This window comes from Cetorhinus maximus, chromosome 12 (genome assembly GCF_964194155.1).
Source record: "Cetorhinus maximus chromosome 12, sCetMax3.hap1.1, whole genome shotgun sequence".
NCBI lineage: Eukaryota > Metazoa > Chordata > Chondrichthyes > Lamniformes > Cetorhinidae > Cetorhinus > Cetorhinus maximus.
Window position 1 is genome coordinate 29,022,843 of NC_135890.1, and position 17,281 is coordinate 29,040,123.

The 17,281-nt window shown below is 41.6% G+C and overlaps 1 protein-coding gene across 4 annotated transcripts in view; it reads right to left on the reverse strand.

Annotated features, from left to right (window-relative positions):
• sema3c (sema domain, immunoglobulin domain (Ig), short basic domain, secreted, (semaphorin) 3C) overlaps positions 1-17,281 on the reverse strand; it is a 160,613-nt gene that overhangs the window by 10,077 nt on the left and 133,255 nt on the right. For all 4 annotated transcript variants that reach the window (XM_078553304.1, XM_078553307.1, XM_078553306.1 and 1 more), the window contains exons 14-17: positions 15,658-15,699; positions 11,819-11,976; positions 10,081-10,148; positions 2,801-2,931 (exon numbers count right to left, since the gene is read on the reverse strand). In XM_078553304.1, coding sequence (XP_078409430.1) covers positions 2,801-2,931; positions 10,081-10,148; positions 11,819-11,976; positions 15,658-15,699 — 399 coding nt within the window. The remainder of the gene's footprint in view (positions 1-2,800; positions 2,932-10,080; positions 10,149-11,818; positions 11,977-15,657; positions 15,700-17,281) is intronic.

Below are 17,281 nucleotides of genomic sequence, written 5' to 3' on the forward strand. Positions count from 1 at the left end.
GAGTGTTAGGGAGGGGGGCAGTGGGGGAGGGAGATGTGGGTTTAAGAGGAGTGGGTAGAAAGGGAGGAGTTCAGTCTAAGGTGGGGGAGGTCTGCCCCTGAAGAGTGACCCTCCCCACCCCTTCCTGCCCTTTAATTGGGCTTCCAACTCCTGCCTGCTGCCCAAGCCAAATGTACTATTGCGTGGGCAACATATTATTAGGGTGAATAGGCTTGATGATAAGTCTAATTGACCCTTAATTGGTCATTTTAATATGGAGGGCGGGCTGCTGATTTCGGTGCCCACCCACCCCCTGTATTATGGGGGTGAGCTCAGGGGTAGGCAGGAAGGCGGTGGGATGGGCACCCATGCCATTTTACATGCCCATCACCTGTAGGAAATACACCTGCCGGGGGCATGTAAAATCCAGCCCCTCTTCTCAAAAAGCTATTCAGCACTACAGTGAAATACAGTCCATTCAGTTTATTCTCCTATTAGGTTGTGGTGCATGTGCTATTATAGTTTCCTCCACTTTGCTTCCCCAGTGTATGGAGTGCATCTTTCCCTGCTGAATCCAGTACTTGTTTGAAGTGCTCCTTCATGACAGCAGTAAATGTGGTGGACGCTTGCTGCTCCTCACTGGAGGCCTCCTGTGATTCATGCAGCCTTGTATCACTTTGTGTTCGGTACTCAGATGTTTCAGAAATGATTCCCAGCACTTTGGAACACACCTTAGCTGGCAGCTTCTGTCCATTACTTCATTGAACCTTTATGGAGGCAAATTGGGTTTGATTGGTGTTGTCGCATCCTCAGAAGATCCTGCCTTATCATGTCTCTTCCTACAATGTTCTTATTGTTCGACATTCCTTCTAGAAAGCTGGGATCCACATGGGAACAGACCATTGGCCACCACTGAAGAATGTGAAGCCTGCCATAAAGTTTATCCCAAGCTGATTTCCTAACCTAACTAATTTGCAAGCGAGAACCTCTTGTAAGTTGGAGCCCCAGGGTTTAATATGTGCAAGTCGAATGTTGGAGATTTAAAGTGCGCCTGTACTTTTCCACTTCATTGTCAACAACTTCACCACTGCCCATAAGGTTCTCACTCCTTAAAGGTTTATGAATCATTGCTGCTGGGGTGTGGGTAGGGTGTGCAGTTGTAGACTGTCTCTAGTGTACCTTGCAAACTCTTCTGTACATTCTCAAGATAAGTGCTTGAAACATTATTGTTTGCTAACAAAAGTCTAAAGCCAGACACCATAGAGTAAGAATCCAAGGCCCCCGCAGTACAGGAATGTCTGGATCAAAGCCTCCATTTAACTGGTTCCTGATCCTGTGCTGCTACCTCCATTTACTCCCCCTCGCTTGTGCTGGTGCTCGTTCTGATTCTGATAAAGTGAATTGCCCGAGGTGGATATTCTGAGCAGTGCTTGTGCATGTAGCAATGTGAGATGGGTGTCCTTGTGCTGGATCTGTCTCCTGATACCCCATGGTGCCAGACCCTTCATTGGGAGAGCCCCTATAAAAATAGAAAAGGAATGTGTTATCAAAGCGCTTATATAAAATGGCAATCTACAGGCTTCCAACAAGAATACTTTGAGTGCCATGCTGTTGCACTGTAGCACAGAATGAACCTTCTTAGTGAAGAAGTAAATTTGAAGAAGAAAGTAGTTTAAGTAAAAGAAGACACTTGCCATGATGGATTGACAATAAGCTCTTGATTTCCTCCACCATTAATTGCTTCCACTCCACGCCAACTAACTGCAGATCTCTCTCCTTATAGCAAGAGAATCTCCTCAAGCAGCAAAGGTCGTTAACAATCCTGTGGTCATGGATGGCCTTCTCCTGTAAAGACAGAGAACAGTTAGAACTGTTTACATTTACAAGTACAAAAAGAATCAGTCCAATTGACCCTATGCAAATGCATGGCAACACAACATATAAGTTACCAACAGGAGCCAGTTTGGGTTAGATTGCACCATGCAAAGGTTGGGTGTCATATTAGAAGCCACAATATTCTTCAGTATTAGGGACAGGAGAAGTGTGAAAGATTATGTTAGTTTTTCCCATTAAATTCCATGCACCATGCTTAGAGGTAATGCTTGGAATGATATGATTCCATTTAAGCAGCCTTACCACGGTCCCATTCTTCAGGTCAGAGAGTTTTTATTCTTCAGCTGTTGCCTAAGAATTTGAAAGTCAAAGTGACATGATGAACTACCTCCTGCCATTGGTTGATGTATTTTGTGGTGGAGAGGAGGGTTGTTCTTGCCCTCAAGTATAACTGGTGTCCTTTGCTGCGTCTGTTCAAGTGAACATCCAAATTTTCTTCCACAAAGGAAACATTTCTTGACCAAATTCCTTTGCTGACTGGCAGGTTTCCCCAAGCCAAAATTGGCAAGTGTCTTGAAATGGCAGCAGGCCTGCCTTTTATGAGCTGCTGTGCTCTGTTCTCCATGACTCCCATTCTCCCATTCCCATGCTGCAGCTCCTGCAAAGGCAATTATCCCAGCACCATTTCAGCTAGGATTGCTGAATCAACCTTCATGTGTCAATTAAGCACATTATTTCTAATGATATGGAGATAGCCAAATGAAGAAGAACAAGGGTTGATAACTCTAAGGCTTTTTGCTGAAACCATTATTTGACTCATTCAGTTATGCCTGTTATGTATAAATGGATATTGATGGGCTGAATAGCATCCTTCTATACTGTAAACCTCTATAGTTTTATGATCAAACACCAGAATACTGAAATGCTTCATTCTTATGACATTACTTTTTCTAAGAAAAATCTGTGACGTAGTTGTATGAATACAAACCTCCTTTCTTCTGTCATTTGATTTTTGCATCAACCATTTAACTGAAGCTTGGGGTGACTTTGGTGTGCATTCAAGGAAGGACGTGTTGTTTTTCACTCCATATTGCACAGACTCCACTGCATTTCTGTATGCTGAAATGAATGCATATATTTTAAAGATACACAATGCCACATATAACATTAAACATGAAGGCAGAATCATAACAAACTTGAAATATATTTAATTATCTCAATATGATAACTTCCTACATGCATTGAACAGAACCTGAGATTATGCACTTAAGGGAAAATAAAATGATCCAATGGGTATCTTAATGAGTGGGCTAGCCAGATACCTAACAAGTAGAATTCATTCACATCCCCTCGAACTCTGCATTCCATATATAACACAGTTAGGGTAACTGGCTGAAATGGTAATCACAGTATCACAGAATCAGAGTGCAGAAGAGGCCCTTCGGCCCATCGAGTCTGCACGGACACGTGAGAAACACCTGACCTATCTACCTAATCCCATTTACCAGCACTTGGCCCATAGGCTTGAATGTTATGACATGCCAAGTAAAATGTAAGTATTTTTTTAAAATTGTGTCAATGAGCAGATTCAGGGTGGCTGGTTTATGGGATCTTTCATGCAGTCCTGTCTATTCTCTGTTATAACGTCATCTCCCTGTAATCCAAAAAATAACTAAAAATAATAACTCTAACCACATATATTGTGGGAATTATAATTTAACAAAAGAAGGAAAAAAGAAAATCCGTAAAGCAGGTGACTGCACTTTAAGTTTGTATACATGTTTTTATAAACTATTAAAGTTGATGCTGCTAATTTTGTTGGGCATCTGGTTTTGCAGAACAACCAACAAAAGAATGATTTAAAAGCTAAAGTTTTCTTCCCCACTATGATGTACCATCAGGATTTTACATTCTTTTTTTCTTACTTGAGACAAATGGAACACAGGCTCAACATGAGGTAATTGGAAATGAGTGCCCCAAAGGGTCTTTCTTTCTGTTCTTGATCTTTATAATCCTCCTCAGGCGTTGTGAAAATAACTTGGCAAAGCAGCATAAAAATGCGAAGCAAAGTGGAAAAATATACATGAGATCTGCTGAAAGGTGCAGTGAATTCTTTCAGTTAAAAAGCCCAGCAGTGATTGTTTCTGTACAAATATTTGGACTATTTTTAATAAACTTGAGATCTATTTTCTTTGCTATCAGTTTCTGTCCATTCAACAGCTCTGTGCATTTTTGCCGTTCAAAAGGATAGGTTAACCTTTGGACTTTATCTGCCGGTATAGCTCTGCAGGTCAACCAATGAGTAGCATGTGGGAACAGGCAGATCAGAGTATACAATTTTCCCACATTGGATGGTTCAATGATGTATTATTTTATCGTGGGGTTTTCAGAGCAATTTATGAGGAGGAAGAAATGAGGGCACACGAGGGAGGGAGAAGGCAGTGAGTTAGGTTTTTATGAGGCTTCTGAAGACAAGGAGAGAATTAATTAGCCTGGAAAACATTCCAGAGGGTGCAACGGCTGAAGGACCAGCCTCCAATGGTTGTGTGGAAGGGTCAGGGAAGAGACACTTTAAAGGATACATTTACCTATTTTTCAAGTTTCTAATGTTATAAGAAAGTGAACACTCCCTGCAGCTCTGATAACCTTAAAAAAAGATCTGCCTGGGAGTGGAACTCTGCACGTATGCTTAAATATGCATGAGCAGAGCATCTTTAACATTCATCTCATGGCTTGCAGCACGACACAGCTGGTAACGTAACTCTGAATGCATCAGCTACACATTGTGGTCCACAGATACCGATTTGAAACTCCAGCTGCACTGTCACCTTAAAATGTGCTTTCATAAAACAATGAATTAACCTGCTCTCTTTTAAAAATAACGGAATCCCAAAAGAGCATGAAAAGCTTAGCACTTACCGGGTTATATGTGTTAAAACAATAGGAGGCATTTCAAATTCATTCTAAGGTGCATCCTTTATTGTGGTTTTATGCTTTCAGGTTTTATATGACATTCAACCAATATTTGCTACCTGTTTACTAAATAGACAACTCTTGGACCTTTGGCTGGAGGATGCATTGTCAAAATAACACATGGGGCTGCATCTTCCGGTTGGCAAGCAGGGGTGGGGCCTGATCGCTGACGCGTAAAATGATGTGAGGTGATGTCACCCTGTGTTATTTATAATTTCAGTTCGGTGGGCATGCAGCCGAATTGGCTGCACGCCCGCCAAACTGCCAAAGGCCTATTAAGGTCATTAAAAAAGTAATTTAAATGATTAATGGGCCTGCCTGCCTAATCTTAAGGTTGGCGGGCAGGCGAAGAGCCCAGGCGGCCTTCAGAAAAAACATGAAACCTTATCTACGGGCGGGATGAGGTTTCATGAGGGTTTTAAAATTTGTATAAAATGTTTAAATAAAAGAAGTTGACATGTCCCAGTTCATGTGACAGTGTCACATGAGATGTCATGTCAGGAATATTTTTTTCTGCCTTTGATGAAATTTTGAATCTTGAGCTGATCTCCCTGAGACAGCACTTTGCGCGAAAGAGCGCACTCCCGGCTCAGGGAATCCCTCCCCGCCTGCAAAGGGAGTGCATAGCGCTTCCTGGCGCACATCATGCTGGGCGGGCCTTAATTGGCCCGCCCACTTAAAATGGTGGCGTGCCCCTGACTGGGGGCGCCGATTGGGAACCCGCCCACTCGCGCCCACTCCCGTACATTCCCCCCTACAGGGGGAAAATGCTGCCCATGAAATATAATTGTAGATTTGTTGGCTTCCAACTCACATTCAAACTTTGAGGCTACTTGAGAAAAAATGGGACTCTATCAAAATAGAAGCTTCTAATTTTCTGGATAAAGAAATACAGGCTGATTTATAGCAATGCCATAAACTTGCACGAACAGAAACACAAACTGAGGGTGAATTTTTAAAAGGATTAAAAAATTAGAATTAAAAGACCAGAAAAACAAACTTGTTCAAAATTTCAAGAGGCCTTCCCTGAATAATCGCAATTGGAAAATAACCACATTTGAGTGTCACACAAGTGGACAGTTTTGTGGGCGGAGATTCATTCCTTTAGAAAGTTTGTTGGATAGATGAAAAAGATCATGGAGACTTGGGAATGTTGTAGTTATGTGGGTAACTCACTTATGACAAAAATTCCTCAATTCTTTAAGCCACCACATTATTTTGAAGCCGGCTTATAAGCATATTGGATGCGTGGAAACTCAAGGCCAAGGGCTCTTTCCCAAAAAATAACAAGTTGAGAAAGCTCATGCTGTCTGCAACAGAAACAGCTGGAAGTGGCTGCTGGAGATATTAGTGGTTGAATGTATAACTGACTCATATGGCATTAGTTTATCCACCAATTTAACAGGGTCACCACCTTCAATGTAGTGGCAGACTTTATTCTGCATGTCAGCTGTGGCTCAGTTGGCTGCACCCTTGCCTAGGTTAGAAGGTTGTGGATTCAAGTCCTACTCCAGGGCAAAATTCTACGGTGATAGTCCAGTGCCGTACTGAGGGAGTGCTGCACGATTGGAGGTGCAATCTTTCCGATGAGACATTAAAACAAGGCACCACCTGCCCTCTCAGGTGGATGTGAAAGGTCTCATGCCACTATTTTGAAGAAGACAGGGGAGTTATCCCTGACCAATATTTATCCCTCAAGAAACAGAGGGCTGAATTTTTAGCTCAGTGGGCCGGCGTGTGCCTGACCTGGCTGAGTGTAAAATGACGCGGGAAGACATTGGGCGAGCGTCCCAACGTCATTGTGCACTCGCGCGATATTTCGGCCGGCGGGCGTGCACCAGCGTCAGCAGCGTGCCCGCCGACAATTAAAATTAAGGCCATTAAAGAGGTAATTAAAAGAAATTTTTTGCTGCCCGTCCAACCTGATGGTTGGCGGGCAGGCGAAAAGGCCAGGCGGCCTTTGCATTCTTCTGGAAGTCTCATCCACGGGTGGGATGAGGTTTCCAACATCAAATAAAAATAAAATGAAAATTTCGTAATTTATTTAATAACATGTCCCTGCTCATGTGACAGAGTCACATGAGGGGACATGTTTTATAATATTTTTAAGATCTTTATTTTTTATTTTGAAAACTGTTCATCTCCCTGTGCCTCGGGGAGGTTTTCAAGCGCGCGCTTGCTCTCCTCCCCCCGCACCCCCACCCCATACAGGCCTTAATCACAGTGCAGCCTCGATCGCGGGCGGCGGTCAGCTTCCTCACTGCCCCTCCCACCCCCGCTGAGTCCGCCTGACAAGGGCAAAATTCTGCCCATAAGAAAAATCTTGTCATTATCCCGTCGTTGTTTGTGGGAGCTTTGCACAAATTGGCCGCCCTGCTTCCTACATTACAAGACTAACTACATTTCAAAAGTATTCTTCATTGGCTGTGAAGCCCTGTGGGATGTCTGGTGGCCATGAATGGTGCTATATAAATGCAAGCCTTTTTTGTAGCAAAAATGTGTATGTATACAGTAGTCAACTAATATTGTTAACTCTCACTTCTGGCTATATTGTTTCTTGGACCACAAACTGACCATTACAAGGCAATGTTATAGATTGCAATACAAGATTTAAGATGTGGTGTTCCGGGAACTTATCCAGTTTCAATATGCCATACAGCAGCTTTAATATATTAAAACAGAACTAAAAATGGGAAAAGCAATTGAAACACCCCATTATATTGCTGACCTTTTCTCTTTTAGATCACTAAAGCAGAAATGCAGGTTAATAAGGCCATAAAAACAGCAAACAAAACACTGGGGGCTGAGTTTTCCCCCCGTCGGGGGCGAAGTTGAAGGGCGGGTGCGCACAGGCGCACTTCTGATCGGCGCCCCCAATTGGGGGCACGGCGCCATTTACGTGGGTGGGCCAATTAAGGCCCGCCCAGCGTGACGTCTGCATAGAAGCGCTATGCGCTTCCTCGTGTGGGCATGGGAGGGGAATCCTAAAATCGAGAGTGTGCTCTTTCACGCATACGCACAAAAGAGCGCACTCATCTCCCTGAGGCTAAGTGCTGCCTCAGGGAGATCGGCTGTAAATGTAAAAAACCCAAAAATAGAAAAATAAAATTTCCCTAACCTGTCCCAAGTGACAATGTCATTAAGTTGGGACATGTCCATAATTTTCACAAAAACTTTATTAAAATTTTTTACAACCTACATGAAACCCCATCCCGCCCGTGGACGAGGTTTCGTGCTTTTTCGAATTTGCGCCGGGGCTCCTGGCCTGCCCACATACCTTAAGGTTGGACGGGCAGGTCCTTTAATTACTTAATTGACTCTGTCAATAGCCTCAATAGCCTTTGCCCTGGATGGTGTCGAGCTTCTTGAGTGTTGTTGGATCCACACTCAAACAGACGATTGGAGAGTATTTCATCACACTCCTGACATGTATCTTGTACATGCTGGACAGACCCTGTGGTGTCAGGAGGTGAGTTGCTCTGCACAATTCCCAGCCTTTAATCTGCTCCGTTAGCCACAGTATTTATATGGCTGATTCAGTTAAGTTTCTGGTCAGTGGTAACCTCCAGAATGTCGATAGTGGGGAATTCGGCAACTGAATGCCAAGGGGAGCTGGTTATATTCACTCTTGGAGTTGGTCATTGCCTGGCATTTGTGTGGTGTGGATGTTACTTGCCACGTTATCAGCCCAAGCCTGAATGTTGTCCACATCTTGCTGCATATGGACATGAACTGCTTCAGTATCTGAGTAGTTGTGAATGGTGCTGGACATTGTGCAATCATCAGAGAACACCCCCACTTCTGACCTTATGATGGAGGGAATGTCATTGATGAAGCTGCTGAAGATGGCTGGGATGAGGACACTATCCTGAGGAACTCCTGCAGCAATATCCTGAGACCTCAAACATAAGAACTATCTTCCTTTGTGCTAGGTATGACTCCAACCAGTGCAGAGTTTTGCCCCTAATTCCCATTGCCCTGATGGAACACTGATGAGCATCAGTGAGCAGGTTATTGCTGTGTAAGTGTCACCTGATAGCACAGTTAATGCCACCTTCCATCACTTTGCTAATGGCTGAGAGTACAGTAATGAAGCAGTAATTGGCCAGATTATATTTGTCCTGCTTTTTGTGCACAGGATGCACCTGGACAATTTTCCACATTGCTGGGTCGATGCCAGTGGTGTAGCTGTACTGGAACAGCTTGGCTAGGGGAACAGTTAGTTCTGGAGCACAAGTCTTCAATACTATTGCCAGAATATTGTCAGGGCCCATTGCCTTTGTAGTATCCAGTACCTTCAGCCATTTCTTGATATCACGTGGAGTGAATGAAATTGGCTGAAGACTGGCATCTGTGATGCTGGGGACCTCAGAGGAGGCCGAGATGGATCATCCATTTGTCACTTCTGGCTGAAGATGGCTGCAAATGCTTCAGCCTAATTTTCTTTTGCAATGATGTACTGGGATCCCCCATCATTGAGGATGGGGGTATATGTGGAGCCTCCTTCCCCTGTTAGTTGTTTAATTGTCCACCGCCATTCACGACTGGATGTGGCAGGACACCAGAACTTAGATCTGATCTGTTGGATACGGAATCGCTTAGCTGTCTATTGCATCCTGCTTCGACAGCAAGTAGCCCTGTTTTGTAGTTTCACCTGGTTGACACCTCGTTTTTAAGCATGCCCACTGCTGCTCCTGGCATGCCCTCCTGCACTCCTCTAGATTATGAAATGGTTTGGTCAGGTAGACGCAGGGAAGATGGTTCCACTTGTGGAGGAGGCCAGAATTATGGGCCATAAATATAAGATAATCGTTAATAAATCTCAGAAAAAGATCTTTCTCTAGAGGGTGATTAGAATGTGGAACTCACTATCACAAGGTATAGGTGACTGGCTGCATTTAAGGGGAAGCTAGATAAACACATTAAGTTAAAAGGCAAGAAAAAAAAGCAAATAAAGTACTGAGATATGTTGATGGGATTAAATGAAGTTGAGTGGGAAGATGCTCGAGCAGAGCATGAAGCCGTTGGAATGAACCTATTGGGCTGAATGGCCCGTTTCTGCTTCGCAAATATTAAGGAACTATTTAACAATGCTCTTCATTGTTCTTATTAGGAATTCCCAAGTCTTCTAATTTTCCTTTTTCCTGAAACAATTACTATTTCACAATTCCAAATTTCATTGTTGCTACTTTTTTAGTGATAAGAAATGAGAAATTGTCAAATGCCAACTTTGGTACCATGAATGACTTTCAAGATCTTTCTGTTGCATCATTAATAGCAGATTGTGATATTCACCTTTGAGATTAAAGCCCCTGCACTGTGTCAACGGGTTGCCATGTCTCACATCCTGCCTACGGCTTCTCCTGTAACCAAAACAAAAACACATTTGAAAAGGCGATTCTGTACTGGGGTGTTAGGGATCAGTGTGACAGGTAGAATTGCAGGTATAAGATTGGGTGAATTTTCACCTTCACCTAATCAGGATGAACATATCAGTCTTCTGTTATAGAAATCAATGGCTGAAATCATTGGAATGAAGATCAAGAGGGTTCCACAGCGGTGAGGTAATCTTCTCCACCAGATTACAGGTGAGGCATTAGGGACAAAATTTGCTCCCATGTGTTTCAAGAAAATTACTTGTTGAATAAAGAATTGTGAGGTTCTAGGAAACAAACCAGCTCTGTTTATTCTGTCCCCCAGAATAAAAAATGCTATTATTTAATCCTCTTCCAGGAATCTTTGCTTATATGGAGATTCACCTTTTTTCTCTTAGCACATTGTCATTGTCTCACCAGACAACAGGGAAGAGGCCAGAGCTGCAGATTTCTAGTCCACAATGTGAAGGTGTTACTTTTGTATATAATTGGGTTGGTAGGTGCCCTAAATCCATCTACAGGAAGTAGCTGTAAAGAATAAGTTGTTTGCCTCCTCCTTCCTGCAGAACCTCTCAACTAATGACTGAGGCTTGATTGCTGTTATCAAACAAAAACCACAAGGTTGGTGAGGTATCACTTGGCTAAACTCCAGATCTTGAATTAAGTTTGCAATTCAGTATCTTATTACCTCTCCAATGCTGCTGTCTTCAGTGGAAAAGCTTGTCATTCTCATTTACTCTATAGATTGGAGTGACGGAGACGTGAGTGGCCATTCATAAACCTGAACAAGTGATTATTTACATGGGTAAAATTTGAAAAGAATCATTCATGGATGTGATGTGCTATTTCGGTATCGTATTTATCCTTGACAACACTAAATTGAGCACCTATTCAGAGAAGCTCATTAAAAACAGAATAATTACCCTCAGTCTGCTGAATGTGTCATTCTTTTACGGGGGTGAAAGGCCCATTCAAAAACAGCCCTGGCGCTATAGAAAATGGAGACACCGGGGCCTTTACAAGTAGCTAATATCCTATATTTAGTGATTGTTTTATGAATTAATCCCTATCTTTGCCGCTTTAAAATTACAGAACTGCTTCCGTCAAGTTTATTCCCATTGATACAAAAATTGCTTCATTTATCATGAGATGGATTTGCAGCAACTGAACGACTACAGGTGTGTTGCTTGTCTGTATGGGTGAACTGAGAACCTGGCTGTCCCATAGTTAGAACCAAAGCAGTGAATCTAAAGCCATAAACAACCATTAGTTTTGACATTAAAGGGACACCCAGCAAAACCTCCTCCCAGCAGAGCTTGAAAGCTTCAACAGCATTGGAACTATAGGGAGAGAGCAAGGCATTGGAATTAATATTGGGTTACTTTAGTAAAGTGGTGGCACAGATACAGTGGTCTGAGTGACTTCCTTCAGTGCTTAAACTTCAATGATTCTATATATGTGTAATAAATTGTAATCATCAGTAACCTTGCAGTGCTAACAGAATATATATGCAATGTTGTAACTGAAGAATCTATTTGAACAATTTCCCAAAGAAATCAAATATTTTAATTGTTGGTTAACTTTTGAAGGTATAACAATTTGATCAATGGTGTCTTTGGGCAAATAAAACAGCATCCAGTATTGGCTGTTTCTCTTACCTTTTGCCAGTTAGATAGAACCTGGAGCAGGATTTGCCATCCCAAGCACAGTAAGGGTCTCTGGCCAAGCAGCAGTCAGCACATGCTGTACCATAGACATGGCAACGATGAAAAGACACCTGGGTAATACCTTCGTCTGAGCTCACATATAGCTGTTGCTGTTACAGAGATAAGATTGTAAATGGTGGTTAATACTGGAGATCTCATTTTTCTCCCCATAGTTGTAAAAGAAAGCATATGGGACACAGCAACAAACAACAAAGAAATCACTGGGCGCTAATCAGTTGGCTGATTTTTTACTTTACCTGCCCAGGGGAATTAAGACCAAGGAAACTGACCTCTGCTCAGCGCTTGGCTGCCACCAAAGACTGAATGTGAATCCTACCTGCTTTGTGTGTAGGAAAAATACACCAAATGGGGCATTTATACCCTGACGCATTGGTATCAAAGAGTTATTAGTCTGTGCACTGAGGAGATATTTATGAAACCTCATTGAGGAATTAGACCCTTAAATATACACAGATAACTTTGCCTGCCTGAATATTTGTAAAGTTTTACCAAGTATACAATATTTAGAGCACTAAAACTAAACCATCAGGTCCATACCAGTGTTAATGCTTCTCATGAGCCTTAACACAGCCTTAATCATCCATTCCTATCTCCCTCATATGCTTCTCCAGCTTTGCCTTATGCATTTAAGGCTGAGTCAGATAGATTCTTGATTGACAATTGGGTGTCAAAGAGTAGACAGGAAAATAGAGGCCAAAATCAGATAGCCAAGATCTTATTGAATGGTGGAGCAGTTTCGAGAGGCCGAATGGCCTACTCCTGCTCCTAATTAGTATGTTTGCATGGGGATACTTGTCAGAAATAGCAGTTCCCTCTCTCCTGTGCAGCTGCAGGTCAGTGAATAGCAGGATGTTGCTGCTCCTGGTGTTGGTCATCTTGGTCCTAATCTGAGGTCCAAAGTAACACAGCATAAGTGACACTTGTGTAGATTTGATTGATCAGAGCTCCAAATTATAGATCAGACAAACAAACCTTCCAAGTTGTATAAGTAACCTCTCAGCGCAGGTTCACAGTACAAAACCTTTCACAGTAGCAGGCAAGAGAGCAGCTGTGAGTGTTCAGTACTTATTGTCATATTTCCCTGCCATTTCTTCAGCATCCTCAATTACCATTATGTTCTTGCCTCAGTGGCAAATTCCTGGAAGGCTGCAAACCCCATTGATCCATGAGTAAATTACAAAAACCATGTTAATGTAACTGAGCGATTAACATATTGAAAGTGACAACCTGCATCTCCCAGAGGGCTTATGCACATACAATCCAGCATGCAGGAGTTTAAGAGTAGAAGTTGGAGGGTTGAAACCAGCTTCCCAACACGCTTGCATTTTTCCATGACTTAAACGCCGTCCTGCACCCACCCACATTAAAATTACAAAGCTCCACCAACCACTCCTCCCAAAGCGCTCCCCCCACCCTCTCCCACCCCACTCCGCTGCTCATATCTCCTGACTTTAACCATGAGTCTACTACTGAAGATTTTTTGGCAATCTAAGTATGTTATGACTACTGAATTACTCTGTTTTATTTCTGTTACTTCTTCAAAGAATTCAATGAGGTTGGTTAAGCATGACCTACCACTTTGGAATCCATGCTGATGACTCTATTATATTTTCAGTTTCTAGATGTTTTGCTATTATATCTTTGAGTAAGGGTTCTGTTATCTTTCCTACCACTGACATAAAGCCATTGGTCTATAGTTCCTGGACTTGTCCTATCTATTTAATATTTAGATTGTTTGAACTGTCAGTACTTACATTAGAAAAAGGCTAAAGCTAGTCCATAAATTCAAAGCTTTTGTTAACATTCTCATCTGATTTTAAACTGCTAAATGGATAACTTATTTGATATTTATTGCTGCTCTCTCTTTCCTGCATCAAAAACATTTTTGTAACCATTTATGTCATAATGCGAGAAATTTTGTTTTAAAATAACTCCCTAATTTGCATTTTGAAAAATGACATCATGACACATTGCTTTCACTTAAAGCTTCCAAAGGTTTGCTGATGATGGTCCACACCATCTAATCTCTTCACAATAAGGATTAGAAATGCTGGCCATTGCAATGGTGCACCTGACAGCTACACTCAGTGTTTGTTCAGGAGTATAAGCACATTTTCTACAGACACTAATTTCATTCTAACTACTTGTTAATCTTGGAAAAATCTGTTTCAGATTCTACTTGGCCCACCAATTTTCATGGAACAACATTCTTTCTTTAGTTAAGTGAAGATATTTCTGGTTGGTGATTGCACACGAGGCATCATCGTGACAATGTGGAATATTAACTGTTAGTTTCATTGGCTTGTGTAATGCCTTGGATTTTTTTTAATAAAGAGGAAAAGAAACAGCTAGAACTGCAAAGACCTGTTTTAAAATGCCTGCAGAAGTCACCTGACCTACAAATTGGCTAAGTTTTAGCAGCCTCTGAAAGCAGACTACCAGTGGACATGTCTAAGCAGTTCCTTGATGGGCTTCACACCTGCCATTGTCTGAACTCTCTGTAAAACACAAGGACAATAGGCGACCAGACCTTATGACTCCAGAAACTGCCAGGAACCAAGAAGGACTTACGAAACTCATTATGCAAGGATGGTTCTAAGAACACCCTATCTGTTTTAATGGCTTCTTGATGGCTTTAACAATGGAAGATTGAAGTTCCTTTGTTAATATGGATTGTCCTCCATTGTGTGCCAATAACCAGCTGTCACCAGATTGGAAACTCACTGGTAATAAGCTTGTCTGTTTGTTACAGCAGAAGAGCTTGCAGAAGACACGAGAAACATCCAGAAGAAGAATGTAACACCATCTCTCTCCCTGCTTTTCTTAAGTTCGGACTCTATCTCTGTTACATTTTGGAATACATCATGGAGATAGAGAATTTTAATTGAAAGGGACTTCAAGTGTCATAGCATCCACTTTGGAAAAATATGCAATTATGTTTAAAAGAGACTGTCTCCAGAAAAACAACCCGCTTACGTTAGCCACAACACCACTGGAATTTCAAGATCTCCAAAGGAACATTGTAATGTATATTTCTTTTTTTCTTACAGACCTTAACTCATCAATTCCATCTCCTTCACCCTGTAAGTTATTCTGTTTTGCATGCTGGTGTGCATATATGTCACAGGATTAGGGATGTCTTTTTAACTTTTTAATAAGTCTACACTTTTACCTGAGTGGGTTTTCAAGAATAAAACTAACTCCTTACGTAGTAAATCAAGAGATCTGGCTGGCTTATTTATTCATATAGCTTTACATGTGGTCAAGTACACACTGAATTAAAAAATCACAACTTTTCAAAAATTCAAACTCTGTTATAAATAAACTTGGGAGTGGAAAAGAGAGATACTTATTTAGCCCTTTGGATTTGGTCATAACATGATCCACTGTGGATATTAGTTTGGTACACATGCAAGATTCTGTTCACCAGCATTTAAATGCAGGTTACACTATTTTTTAAGTTAATAAGGAGTTGACAGGAATAAAGCATTGAACAAAGAAACTACCTGTGAATTTTTTCCTCACCTAGGTTGCAGTTACACTGCATCTAGTGACGCAACATCTGTTTGAGGTTGTCTTACACTGCTTGTTAGAGTTTGATGTAGTTAGATCAGCCACTTCATCTTTTAGTAATATTGCAGTTCTTGTGCCAATGCAAAATGAAAAACACCTTGCACCAATCCAAGTACTCCAACAGTTTTAATTTCAGAGTGCAACGGAATGCCAAAAAATTGATTTAAAAAGATTGCAGTAAATAAAATAAAAATTACCTTTTTGGATGAAATTTTCATCATTGTGATGGCTGATTGATTCTGCAAAAAAGAAAATGGTTACGATTATTTTAAGGCTAACTTGTACTTATGCTGTATCACCAAGTAAACTTACATCTTTTTTAAAAGTTAGTTCCTGGGATATGAGCCTTGCTGGCAAGACAAGCATTCATTGCCCATTCCTATTTGTCTTTGAGAAGGTGGTGGTGAGCCACCTTCTTGAACCGCTGCGGTCCATGTGGTGTAAGTACATCCACGGTGCTTTTTTTGAAGCAGTTTGATACAACTGAGTAGTTTGTTAGGCCATTTCAGATGGTGGTTAAGAATCAACCATACTGCTGTAAATCTGGAGTTACATGTAGACCAGGCTGGGAAAAGACAGCAGGTTTCCTTTCCTGAAAGACATGAGTGAACCAGATGGATTTTTATGACAATCCGGTAGTTTCATGATCATTATTAATAATACTAGTATGTTATTCCAGGCTTACTAAATAACTGAGTTTATATTCCCCCATGCCCTGATGGGATTTGAACTCATGTTTCCCAGGTGCTGCCTGTTCTCTTCTACAAGGCAGTGGCAGGCCCCTTCATGGCTGCCATCTGCCTTTTCCATTCATGAACTGCAGGCTGCTCCTACCTGCTGGTAATGGTCGACATCACTAATTGGGCAGCGAGCTCACCTCTGGTCCAATTAGGGCATTTATATTTGAAGATTGCATCACAGGAATGATGCAGAAAAGGCACGGGCTTGGGACCTGGAAATTGTCTGGGCATTGGGTTCCTGATCCTGGATTGAAAATCAAGCTTATTGATTCCAACCAAAGACTCAGCTATTACCAATATCAACATTTTTCTGTAGCTGCTCATCTCATGCCACCAGCAGAGTATAAGCACATCCAAACTGTTCATTTAGAATCAATATTAATGTTGGTTCAAACTACTGTTTGACACATAATAGCTGCACAAGATTTTAATCATCCATATGGTGGTAAGCAGGTCTACGTGTGGTTCAGGAGGAATTAGTCAAAATGGGAGGGGGGAAATTTCGATGTGGGAGTGAGAGGTGCCCCCCTCCGAGTCGACTTTCAGGACTCTTGCCTTTGAAAGATTTAACTCCATAAGTACATATTAGATACAAGGCTATTAATTCTATAGATTTATTCCATCCTGCTAGCATTAAATTTAAATGATCTGTACTCAATGCTGGAATCCTTAGAGATGGGAATCAGAATGCAAAATAAGTACGTTTTCCTTTAAAACTGACATTAAAGCAAAAAACGGAATTTAATTTAGACATTTTAGTTTGCATTTTCTAGGAGTGTATTATAAGATCCCAAATGTTTTTGTGTCTCCAACTGGGATATTGCGTTTGTATAAACTATGTAAATTTAAATAATTGATGTTTTGGCAGCCTGATTGCTCCAGTTGCTGGGAGTTTGGCTCCTAATCAGAAGGTCACAAACGCAAGTCCCACTGGCTGCCTGTCTCTTGCACTCACTTTCCTCAGTTGGATGAGGTCCATGCATTTCCACAGCCAGACTGTCCCACCAAATGTGATGTAACAGAAAGGCATTCCAGTCTGGGGAAAATGAAAAGTGACTTGAGTTTTGCTGTGTCCCCACTT